This window comes from Melozone crissalis, unplaced genomic scaffold (assembly GCF_028551555.1).
Source record: "Melozone crissalis strain CALT ecotype California unplaced genomic scaffold, PUWL_Pcris_2 ptg000023l_1, whole genome shotgun sequence".
NCBI lineage: Eukaryota > Metazoa > Chordata > Aves > Passeriformes > Passerellidae > Melozone > Melozone crissalis.
This window is the reverse complement of record NW_026535801.1, coordinates 24693946-24706994: the sequence shown is the minus strand read 5'-3', so window position 1 is coordinate 24706994 and position 13049 is coordinate 24693946. Positions and strand designations below refer to the sequence as shown.

Sequence of the window (13049 nt, the reverse complement as noted above, 5' to 3'; positions counted from 1 at the left end):
GCACTGACAGAAGATGTACTGCCATGTTCCTGCCTACTTTCTACTCTATAGTAATACTTGTCCCTTTTTCGTTCCAAAAGTTACATTCTATAATTTCAATATGAAGCACACTATTACAGTTATATAAGGTGTTTTTAACTTGTAGCTTATTTTTATTTTCAAGTGTCTAGACTTGTGTAGGACAACCAGATGTTGTTCTCCATCACATGGAAGTGATGATTTTAAAGCTTACAGATTACAACAGGTGGGCGATGCGTACAAGTTTAATTCTTATATCTGAGAGGCAGGAAGACCAGTTCAACTACTACTTAATTCATATTTATCTTTGATTCTTTGGCAGCACTTTTCAAATTCCTGATTATTTATGTTGTGCTGTCTAAAGTTGTAAACTATATAAATCACTTCTTATCTAATCCACTGTCATGATCATTTTCCCAATATATTTTGGATGAGTCTTCAGTATGAAAATTTTCCTTACAGTGCAGTGTTTCATTGCCAGGGGAGAAAGGATGCACAAGTGACTTCGCATTTGAAATCTGTTCATTTGTCCTGTTATTTCTCAGAATACATTATCAATATCATTAGCTCACTTATTTCTTTTCTACTTTTCCCTTCCCTGTCCTCACTACTTCTGTACTGTTTCCTTTTCTTAATGCCTGTGTGAATTAAGAGAAGACCACCTGAGCTTTCAGATAGCTGATAGTATTGTAAGTGGCTTGGAGGATTTAATTATTTTTTTATCTTCTTGTGAACAAGGGGCTCCTAACTCTTTTCTCTAGGATTACCTTTCCTGGTCACCATGGCTCACTGATGATCTGCGGCAGATAAAGAGGGAGAGCAAAGATAATCAGGATATCATTGTCTAACTATGAGATGAAAAGTTTCTCCTCATGCTCTGACTGTATTGACAGTGCAAAAGGTCTCTTCATTTCTATGGTGGTAGCTGTTCATTTGCATGCAGCAGAACAATTCTCAGCGATACAAATTTGTGTTTTTCAGTCACATAAATTACAGTTGCTGTGATAAAAAATTTACTCATGACAACAAAATCACATAGATCAACCTAAATCTTTGGAGAGCAGAAACACTGGGTCATCAGTTCTAGATTTTCTGCTGAAATTACTCCCTGAAAATATAGATGACTTGGGAAATCTTTAGACTAAACCCTACAGTTCAATTTGATTAGGAAGATCTGTCAGTTTTATTCAAGGAAACTATTTACCGATTTCAGTTTAAAAAAGCCAAAAAACCCAAACACAATCTTCTTTTCTCTTCTGGAGCACAAATAGCTCATATAGAAGTCAGCTCTGAAGGATCACACAGAATCTGATTTGATCTTTGGGCTTGTAACAGAAAATTTTATAGTATTGGATGTTAATTTTTTCCTGAAAATGAATGGCAAAATGGCCACACTATTTTTAAAACTTCAGTTAGATTTGGTTCAGCCAGGCTACCTCCACTGCTAGAAGGGAAGCAATATCACTAGTGTTGGCATAATTCTGTGGGAGGTCAGCATGAGAAACCTTCCTGCTGCCTTCACTAATCCTTGGATTGTGTTGGAAGAAAGTGTTTGTCAAATACAATTGAAAGTGGTTTGAGAAGCAGAAGAATTGCTGAACATTATATTGGTGTTTCTGAGAGAGGGATTTAGTTTATTGTTGATCTTGCTGGCTTATAATATCAAAAAAGGTGGTTTTGAAATGTGGTTGGCATATATTTGCATCTAAAAGATGCTGTTGCCAAACAACATAATTTTTGTGGCTGGCTGTAAAGGAAGACAAAAACTCCTGTCTCCTGTGTTGTAGTTGTTGTCAAAATGGGTTCTAAAAAGTTGGTCATGACCCTTTTTCTTCTTTGCACTTGCTATTTCCACATGAGTAGCTGCTTCAAGAAGACTGTCTTCTATGATTCCTCTCCCTGACCCTATTTTGAGGTGAAGAAATCTGAAAACATGTCGTAATTTCTGAGGCTGAAAGGAGACCCCTTAAGCTGGGAAGTGTATCCAGCTTAAAACCAAATACATCTTACTGCTGATTAAGAAACTAGCAATGACACGTTTTTCCCCCCCTTTGGTGCCAGGCAGCTGAAATCCTATTGCATAGTGGGCTAAAGTCTGCATGTTCAGCTTCTAACTACACCTGAATAGGGCTGTTATGCTGGGTCTGTCCTCACCTGGCACTGGGACAAGAGAGAGGCCAGACAAGCTAAAATTAAATTTCATTTAGGCTTTGGATAAAGTCTTCACATCCATCTTCTTGCTGTTAGACTTCTCTGTAGTAGTTGACATCTCCATTGCAATGAAGTGAGAAAAGAGGATTTCAGCTAATGGCACCGCATCAGAATGACATAAGAAATTGAAATAATAACCACAGAGGACAAAACAACCCTCTACGCTGTTCTCCTCTCTAGAACTTCTAAGTATGTCACAGTATAGTAAAAAATATGAAGTAAAAGGAATAAAATCTCAGTCATAAAGATGTTACCCTACTTTTACATCTACATAGCAGCAAGGAGTACTGTCTTTTATTTATTCAGACATCTGGCTGAAACTAGCAGTTGAATAAAGATTAGCTTGCAGATCTGGCAGAAGTGATAGGGTGGAAGGAAAGGAAGAAGTTTTGAGACTCTGAATATGACTGAAAATATTCAAGGAAACACAGTAACCTAAGAGCCTTGTTCAGGTTTTTTAAGGTGTTTGCATCACTTGAGCAGTCCTGATAAATTTACTCCAAGACATACAAAGCATGGTAAGCAGCTGCAATTAATTTTACGTGCTTTAAAACAGTTTCCAGAAGCCAGAAAGGATTTAGCAGTTGATTATTCTATTATTATATCCACTGCTCTAACAGGTTTATCAGGCATTTTAAGTGGGGAAGCTTTTTGTCCATATTCTGTTGCAATTGTCCCCACTCCCCCACCCCACTGTGTCAGGCAGACAAAGTGGGGCACCTGGCCATTGCAACAAGCCAAGCTCCTCGTGTGCCTCGATTTTCTGTTTAATCTTTTCAAACAGAAATGTTGTCTTCAGTTGGACAGGTGTATGGAGAATAGATAAAAGAGTGTATCATGTTTACCTTGCAAATGGAAGGATGTATTGTTCCTACCTAAAATGGCTTTTCTGAGAAAGAAGATTTCATATCAAATATAAAGGAAATATTTATGTGTCAGTTTATAGCTGCTCTATTGTGCATAATGATATATAACAAGTACAGGATGCTTCAATGCAGATGAACACAGGAATGACAAGTATTACTGAGATTTAATTCTGTGTAAAACTGCTTTGGTTTATTTTCTGCTTGTGTTTTGTTTTATTTATAGCAATACTTTGTGCTTAGAGTTAATGTCTGAAATGCTTCTCTAAGCTTAGATGTTTCAGAAATTGCATTATAACATTAAATATGTGTTCAGTCTCAGGCCAGTAGCAAATCAGTTCTTTGAAGCCTGTGCTGATTAGTGCAATTTTTAGCAGCATTGCAGAACATGACATTTCATTATTGAGTCATGCTAAACATTATCTTGGGTTTTGCTATAAAAATAGAAAAGAGGAAAAAAAGAAGACAGAGAAGGATGCTTTTATGCATATGACATGCAGCCCCGGGGAAGATGCAAATCTGGGATGAAAACTAATTGCTTCTTACTTTGTTGCATAGCCTGAACTATGTGGAGCAGAGCTGACCAAAAGGAGAGCTGTGCTTTATGTTAACCAGTAGTGATTATTCCAGAAAGCTGCCATAAAAGCAGTGCCATTAAAGGGATGCTTAAAAAAATGATCCTTCAGACCTTATAGAACAGACCTTGTTGCATTATAAATGTGTTTTGATGGGTCTTCTTTGATAGGTAGACAGAGAGGAAAAGGATGATATAATGTAGCTAGTGGAATGGAAAAGCAATTATATTTCATCTGAAAGATAAAATTCACTGTATTTTCCACCCCAGAAGATTGCTATATATGGTTATATATAATATAAGCAATTAAACATGATAATATTAAAAAAGGTTGTTTTTTTTTAAACCCTGTGTGCTTGTCTTCAGAAAGAGAAAAGAATTATGGCACCTAAATTGTGGGCATACACATTGTGCATTAAATCAGTTTTGTGTGAGCCTGTTTGCTCAAGGACATTTTAAAGGACAAGATAGAACATGGCAGTCACCAGTGATTTTCCTCCTGCAACAGGGAGGCAGGCATCTGTGTGCAACAGCTTTTTAGCCATTTAGGCTAATTGTCTTTGCAAAATATTTCCAATATGCACTTGGTAGCTCTTGAGTTCAAGTAACTTCGTTTTCCATATCTTTAGTAATGCCATCTTTATGAAATGTTAAGCTGAACTCAACCAAAATGACCTTAAAAATACAAATACTGTTAATGATTCTGTAAAATGAATATAATAAAAAACAGTAATGTTGGAACTGAGAAGATAACTGTGTGTGTGGTGTCTGCAGAAATATTTAGTATTTCATTACTGGCCACTGGAAAGGTAAATATGCAAGTTTTATACCACTAACTGTATGATAATACGTATAAACTGAAATGAACATGTTTAGGTTCCATCTTTTAAGCATATGCTATTATTGATAATATAAAATAAATGAAGTAATTGTATGTTTGTCATGGTTAAACCCCAGCCAGCAGTCAAGCCCCACGCAGCCGCTTGTTCACTCCCACACCAGTGACATGAGGGAGAAATCCAGAAGGGTAAAAGTGCGAGAACTCATGGATTGAGATACAGTGTAATAGGGAAAGCAAAAGCCACCCACCCAAGCAAAACAAAACAAGGAATTCATTCCCTGCTTTCCCTGGGCAGGCAGGTTCAGCCATCTCCAAGAGAGCAGGGCCCCATCACAGGTCATGGTGACTTGGAAGACAAATGCCAGCACTCCAGATGTCCTCCCCCTTTCCTCTTTTCCCCCCCACTTTCTATGCTGAGCATGATGTCACGAGGTCTGGCATGTCCCTTTGGTCAGTTGGGGTCCCTGTCCCAGCTGTGCCTCCCAGGCACCCCCAGCCCCCTCTGCAGTGCGGCCGTACAAGGAGCAGAAAGGGCCCTGGCTCAGAGCAGGCCCTGCTCAGCAATAACAAAACATCTCTGCGTGATCAACCTGTGCTCAGCACAACCCAAAACACAGCCCCTACCAGCTGCTGTGCACAAAGTTAACTCTGCCCCAGCCAAAACCAGCACAACATTACAGCTTTCTATTGTTTATGGGAAGGCAGAATTTCATGGTTTATGCTGACAGGTGTTCCTGAGTTCCAGATGGCATTTCAGAATTATGTAGGTTGTCTAATCATCAATAAGGGGCTTATATGGAGAAGCAATTAATACCATGATTATTTTCCTTATGAGTCAGCAGGTGTGTCATATGCATAATTTCTAGTGTCTGAAAAATCAAAATGGCTTCTGCTCTGTTATATATTTCACAGAAAGAAAGATGCTGGAAAAAAGGTTCTTTAGGTTATGTTGATATGGTTTATTCTGTGAGTATATTAAGAATGTAATCTAAAAGGGACAGGATTTGGCTGAGAGTCTTAAAAACTGTGAAAAATAGAGTAGAATATTAATACTCTTTGTAGTTGGTTTTTGCATTGTATTTCAAAGGGAAACAATCTTCCAATTTATTGCAAAAACACTGAACAAATACCAGGACAGAAAATAAAAATAGCCAAGTATGAAAAAAATTGGATAAAAAGAAGGATCAAAAATTTCTTTGTAGTTTTCCATTTTGATTTGTCTACTCAAAATATATTAGCTACAGATGTCATACTAGTGGATCACTGAACCTACCAAGGGAAAGAAGTGAGACGCACTCTTTGCAAGTATTTAATACTTCCTTGCTGTCCTAATTTCCTGTTTCTTAATGTATATTTATTGTTATACTAATATTTCATTTACTGTAGTGATTAACACAGATGATCTTTAGTAAATGTTTGCCCAGTATCCAAGTTGTTTTTATGATGTATGCAAGTGTTCTTTTAAGAGAATATATTGATTTTCCTCTTGTAGTAAATACATATAATACCTGTATAGATAACTTCAAATCAAAGATTGTCATCTGGACTTCAGCCTACCTTGTTGTCATCCAAAAGATGTGGAATATGTCCTAATTCCATCATCTGGAAATGTACTGAAGTTCTACAAGAGTGTGTGTCTACGTTATCACATACATATTTAAAGAGGTTTGTCATGTGCCTTTGTACAGATCCACCTTTGAAAGTAGTTAATTTCCTTTTTCTCTCCACCCAGTCATCTACAATGTGATGGAAGCATAGACAGTAAGTAAAAAGGCACAAAAACATCTGTCATAAAATGATGCTTCTCAGCTTTTCTAAAAGTGTATTTTTTCATCAACTAGGTTGTTCTGAGGTGTGGAAGGGCAGTGCACAGTTTTGGAAGGTGGCAAATTAAGGACCAACCTCTTTGCAACCTGTTAAGAATTGTAGTTAGGGCTGTATCATAGCTAAAGAGGGTCACTTTGGGAAGTTTTCCAGGAGGTCATTTTTATATTGGAATATCCTGGATGCTGAGCTTTATCCATCCATAGGTGGAAAGGGCAATTAAGGCATTTGATTTTCGTTACTAAGTCATGGGCCTTTTGATTCCTTCTACACAACACGCTTAAAATTCCTGGCGACAACTGTAGTGTCACTTTATACTCTGATAAGCAGGTTGTTTATCTAAGGGTTGAAAATCCATACTCCAAGACTCATGATGACCTTCTTCCTTTGTGATTACTTACCAAAAAGTAATGTCTTTGAAGGTGGTTTATTTCCTTTTATTTTGTTCAGCTTCAAATGCATATTTTCAGTATGTGGTTGCAATGTAAAGCATGCAGAAGATGACTCTATTGTCTGCTTTTCTCTACTTGCCACTGTGTTTGAACTTCTAGTATGTAGAGACAAATATAGTAACAACTGTTTTTAGAAGACTTTCATTAAATAGATGTTTTCTGTGAAATATGCTGCTGCTGCATGTTGACGGTCTTTCCAGCATTCATTTGGAAAATGTAACACATGAAAAAAATTATGGACTGAGTAGGGTTGCTGGGCCCTAGTCTCTAAGGATCTTGTGGTTTCCATGTAAAAAGCTTTGGCTTTTTCTTGCTATTTTCTATCAGATACATTATTTCTTCTAATGTGTGTTTGCTGGTATTTTATTATTGTAGGGAAATAAATTTTAGATTAACTATTGTGTGATGACTATGTAAAACCATAAGATATTAACAAATATTATGAAAAGGAGAGTGAAAAAATGCTCTATTTTTTATGAAAAGTTTATTACACTCTGATTATACCTTTTACTGAAATATAATTCCACTGGCTTCTCCAGCATTGCTCTTAAATTAGGCTGGCAGAAAAAAACTCCTTACATTTATTCTTATATATTTTTGTTGTGCGATGTAAAATTATTGCAAGGTATTAGTATACATTGATTTGATGTAAAAAAAAGAGAAAGTTTATGCCTTAATGTTTTTTGTCAGTTTCTTATTTCCTAACATTATCTATTCACATGGGTAAAATTTCTTAAATTCAATGACTTGGCACTTCTATAGTGCCTTGCAGCTCTGGAATGCTGTGTGAAAATTTATTTGGTACAGAGCAGCCCAGTGAGGAAGGTAGATGAGTAAGTATTATTATCCCTATTTTACAGATGGGGAAGCTGAGGCACAGAGATTAAGTGACTTTCCCAAGGCCACACAGCGAGTCAGTGGCAGATCCAGGATTAGCGCTCGGGGACTTCCTGGATCCCTCTTCCATGCTTTAAGCAGTAGACCACAGTGTTCACTGGACTCAGCAAGCAACTCATTGCAGTAATGGACAGTTCCAAGGACTTGCACATGGTCAGTGTGTCCACACATTTGTTTGCAGACTGCTGCAGTATGTCTGTATGGTTTCACTACTCCAGTCCTTGCAGATTTGTGCCTTATGTAAAATTTTGTACCTTCATCATCTTCAAATGGTGTAAAAGGAAGAAGAGGTAGAATTCTGACATAAACGTGGCATGGCAATGAGGAGCTTTTAGTTTTCATGCCTTATTCTGAGCCTTCTAAAATTGATGGGCCAAGCTGCAGATTGGCCCAAGATTCATGGCTTTGAGGATGCTAGTGTGGAGTTTGGTTGGCATGAATTCTTTCTTCCAAGACTGTATTATGGTTAGTCTTGCCTATACTTTCAGTTTCAAACTCTCATTTATTGCAGCACTTAAAAATAATAAGTTTGTAGTTTTCCTGAAATTCTAATAAAAACCAGAGCCTTACTAATTGAAATTAGGTTTCCAGTCCCTATTAATCCAGGGGAAAGTGGAGTGGGATCTGTTTTTATTTGTGTTGCAATCGACCTCACCACCCAGTGAGTTTAAGCACGAAACTGCAAGTGAACCTTTGTCTCACCTCTCCCCTCCTCCAAGGGGGCAGTTCAGGAGTCAGAAATTACTTCTAGAGTAAATGCAGTACAACTCTTGTGCTGGTAAATGTGAGGTGCCTCTGATGCTGCTCCCTGGGAAGTCAGCATGTTCAGTGCCAGGCCTGTTTAATTGGACTTTGCTCAGAGTTTGACAAGTGAATTGCTAACAACACAGCACTCCCAATTAAGCTGTTTTTTTCTGTAATATTAATGGAATAAACCCACTTCTGAGAATGAGGCAAGGCTGAGACTTGCTGTGACATTACAGGAAGAGGAGGCAGAGAAGTAAAAGTCTGCCAGAAGCTGAAAATTGAACACATGGGAAAGGAGAAGTCAAAGTGTATGAGCATATTTTGATAAATATTAATGAATTAATTTGTATTTAATTTACTTAGATAATCAGTAAAGGCTTTAAACTGCCCAGCAATTTATTATTTTCCCCACTGTAAATTCTCCCTAACATTGCTTCCTTTCTGATGTGAATGTCTTATGCTAGAATAGCATTATTTATGATATGGCTCTAATACTTGGACTTTGACATCCTGCCTAATCACTCACCCAGAGGCATGGCATTGTTATGTCTAACTGCTTTAAAATAATGGATTCATTTTAGTAAAATGATCAAATGGCTTGGGCAAAGTTATACTTTCCTGATACATCTTAATGGGTTATTATCTAATTCTAAATTATTAAAAGACAAAACAGTTTCAATAGAAGCCCATTTCTTATTGTCATATTTTAGTTATGTACTATTATCTATGGGAAAGCTCTAATAAAGACATTTTAACACTTGGTCTTTCTTTCTTTAACAGCCCAGATGCTTGGTGCTGACACATTTGTAGGATTTTTCTATGTAAGATAGCTACAGCATGACAGCTATTTTTAAAAAAGAAAGGAGCCTGAAACAAAAACTCACATCCAGAATGTACCACATCCAGCTATATAAGTGAATCTTTTTGCCTGGGGCATCCGATATTTAAGGAGAGGTGCTCAAAGACTTTCATTTCTCATTATATTCCATTGCATTATATATATAGATGTATATTTATCATGCAACACTGGTATTTAAATCCCCTTGCTTCAGACTTGCATTAAGATACCAATTTTATGTATAGAAATCAAGTAGTTCTAGTTCTAATATCACTTGCTGAAACCCCTCTACTAATGACAAGTAAATATATTAATTGATACTTTTGTATAATGCATCGTTTTTCATAATAATTTAATGGAAATTAATATTTCATGTTGTGAAATATAGACTGTATTTAGTAGCTGGATTTTTTCACAAGTGATGTCAAACTCGTAGTGAACAAGATACTCATTTTAGCACAGCTAGTGTCTTGTTGCTGAACCCCCCAAATATTTTTCTGTTCAGGCAAATGAGTTGGGTTTTTTTCCTTCATGTCAGAAATGACAAAATGACAGATTTCTGTACCTTACCTGGCCTGACTAGAATACACTTATTAATCACGTACTACGTTTACAGTGCAATGGAGAGTACAGTTTAAATGCATGTATGAATATAAGTTAAAATTAACCATGAAATATATGTTCCTGAGGAAGAATAGCTTTTCTGTTTTCTGCTATTAGTATATGCTGCCTGCTTTATACTAAATTCAGCTCGGTGTTTGTAAAGAAAAGCAAAGGCTTTGCAATTCACCAGTAAGTGAAGTCAGTCGATTTCATGGTGTTAGTTTTATTTCTTACCATATTGTCACTGAGTGTTATTGTCTAGCTTTGGTGAAGTATAAGGAATTTTAGTAGTAATAGTTAGGGAATTGTGCATGTAGCTCACGATCCTGATCTAAAAACAAAAATACATGTGCAACCCCTTTCCTAAGGTGCACAAGAATAAAGCTGCCTTGATCAGACATTTCTTCTCTCATCTCTTTCATTGTCCTATTGGCTCATGTTTTTCTTGGTTTCCAGTAACCAGTGTTTACTCATCATCTTGCAGGTTTTACCAGAATTTTTGCATGTCACAGTTAGCTGTAATCATATCTCAGTAAAAACTGATGCTAAAGATATACATTTAATAAGTAAAATTAAATTCTTACACCCCTTTTTGTTCTTGAGTTGGAAAAGTTGAAATAATAAAAACATTTTTGTTTTATATTACTGTACAATCTTGCCAATAGTTTCCAAATGCAAAGTAGCTTATCTGTCTTTTTTTCTGTTTTGTAGAGAAATGATGAAGAGGCTGTTGTGGACAGAGGTGGAACTCGCTCCATTCTCAAGACACATTTTGAAAAGGAAGATCTAGAAGGTGAGGGATGATTTTTCTGTACTTTATGTTGTCACTTTCTCCTGAAAGTACTGAAATGTAATTCCAAATGTGTAAACTTATTGATTTGAGCAGGGATGCAAAGAGACAAGAGAGTAGAATATTGTCATTTATTTTAAAGAAATATTGTCTTCTGCCACAGCAGTGTCCAGAAACAGATGATGGTGGAAGGAGTTTGCTAGTTTATCGTGATCTGTGGTCGAGCCCTGTGAATATGCATGTGTGAGTTTAGATAAGTCTTTTAAGCTTTCGAATATGCAATTGCAAGCAGGACTGCTGATTTAGTACTTAAAAAGGCTTCTACATTTGCATTACAATCCTCGTGTAGTTGCCTAGCCACATCTTCAGCTGAACAAAAGCATTCTGGAGTGTCAGAGATTGGATACATATTTACTGTTATCCACTAGAGAAACCACCTTACTTGACCATGTAGAAGAAAGTGAGAAATTATGAGAACTGTTTAGATACTGGTCTAATGAGTCAGTTGCATTTCTGTTTGTGTAGTGTATCCCAAGTTTTGGTTACTGCTGTACTTAAACTCTTGTATTGAGTTGTGTGAGCCCCTAAGTCATAGTTATAATGAAAATTAGTTTCTGTTGTATATGTGATGTCCCTTTCCTGAGACTGGAAGTGGCTGATTTTGTTAGCTTCTTTTAGTGGGACATGGAGGTTCCTGTTTTTGCCACACAGATGCACACGTGAACTAGCCCAAAAGAAATACTAAGATCAACATGTAGGAACTTGAGTTTTCTAAATGCCTACCATTGATTACTTCATTTTGTTTTTCTTTTTTTCCATGTCTGTATGAACTTTGTGTTATCTGATATGTGCTGGCCATATTGATGGTTTCATTGAAAAACTAACATTACACAGCAACTCTGTTACTGCTTCCTTCAGCAGTGCCTCCCTCAAAAAGCAGACGTAGCTGCATTTGAGAGGAGCCTGGCTGTGTCTGTGTGAGCTTGTCTCTCACAGAAGGATGTTAGATGTTGTGCAGTGTGGCATGGCTGAGGTAGGTAGCTCTCTACTCAGCCTGGGGGAAGTCTGGGTGCGTGCAAGGATGGATCTCCGGTGAGATGTTTCAGGGTGGCATTTAGAGTTTTGGTGTCTCCAGTGGGTCAGGCTGGCAAGGCCAGTTATGGGCATAAGCACAAAACCTCCTGTTGTGAATCTCACATTTAATCTGTGGTCTTCAGTCTCTTGATTGCATCCTTGATCAAAGAGAAACCACTGTATGTGGTGTCCTCAGAAAAACACCCAGTAGAAGAGTGGGAGCTTCCTGTCTCCCTTTCTCCATGGTACTGACTCACAGAGATTTTGTGGGGTGAGTCAACCCACAAAAATATCCTTTTGCTGAGTCATTTTATTGATGATAGTGAGGTGGCATTTTAAAGATGGACAGCTTTCTGCAGAATGACATCTTTAAGCTCAGTCACATAAGCTTAAGTCACATTAAGGTTGTCAGAATTACTGTGATGTTCCACATGTGACTTTGTGAAACATAATTTAAGAACTGTTAATTTAATTATTTTTCCCCCACCATCCTATATGTGTAGAGTTGCTCCTGTGAAATATCAGTGAAAATATTATTTCAAAGATATGGTCTTAAGATGTTATCAGTAGAAACTGGAACATGGCAGTGACACTCTCACAATCTTCCCATCAATTTAAGCTGATTTAAGTTCAGAATATTGAAAAATTCTGCAGTTATCAAATGAATCTGCTTTTATTAAAAAGAAAACCCTATTGTTTCATAATGTTCTAAGAAAACAACTTTTCTGTGTAGAATCAATCCTTCATGATGCAGTTAGCTTTCTCAGATGATGTCATGCTCACTCTAAGCTCAGATCAGTTTGTCCTTAAATTTGTAATCACTACATTCAAAACACCAGGTGACATAATAAGTTTTGAAGACATTGCAGATTTTAATATACAGTTGCTGTCAATAGCATGTCCATTTGTTTTGCAGTACATCTAAGCACTTCTCCCCCTGGAAACAGAGAATGTGACTCACAAATACCTGTCTCATTCACTGACATTGTGTTGGGTTCTGCTGAAAAATGTACCTTTTTCCTAATGACATAACAACTATGAAATATGAAATTAAATAATCAGGTGCTAATTGTATATCTTAGAAAAAGAGTATAACCAGGCTATTAATATGTATTATGTAATTAGCTTTTTGGCAGGCATTTAATTGGGTTTATGTTTTAAAATGTAAATAGCTAGTTACTGAATATTCTAGGGAAGAACAGGGTGTAAATTTCAATGTCAGCAACATTACAAAAATTGCAATTCATATGAAGAGCTGCAGGTTTAAATTTGAAAACCAGTATTCAATTTCTTCTTATTAAATCATATAATTGTAAG

At 36.8% G+C, this 13049-nt stretch overlaps 1 protein-coding gene across 6 annotated transcripts in view; it reads left to right on the top strand.

Moving 5' to 3' along the window:
• SLC4A10 (solute carrier family 4 member 10) overlaps positions 1-13049 on the top strand; it is a 146526-nt gene that overhangs the window by 44628 nt on the left and 88849 nt on the right. For 4 of the 6 annotated variants that reach the window (XM_054278048.1, XM_054278047.1, XM_054278046.1 and 1 more), the window contains exon 2: positions 10580-10661. In XM_054278048.1, the coding sequence (XP_054134023.1) occupies positions 10580-10661 (82 nt within the window). Of the gene's footprint in view, positions 1-7643; positions 7834-10579; positions 10662-13049 lie in introns of all 6 variants that reach the window. The other 2 variants (XM_054278050.1, XM_054278049.1) reach the window with 1 other exon arrangement.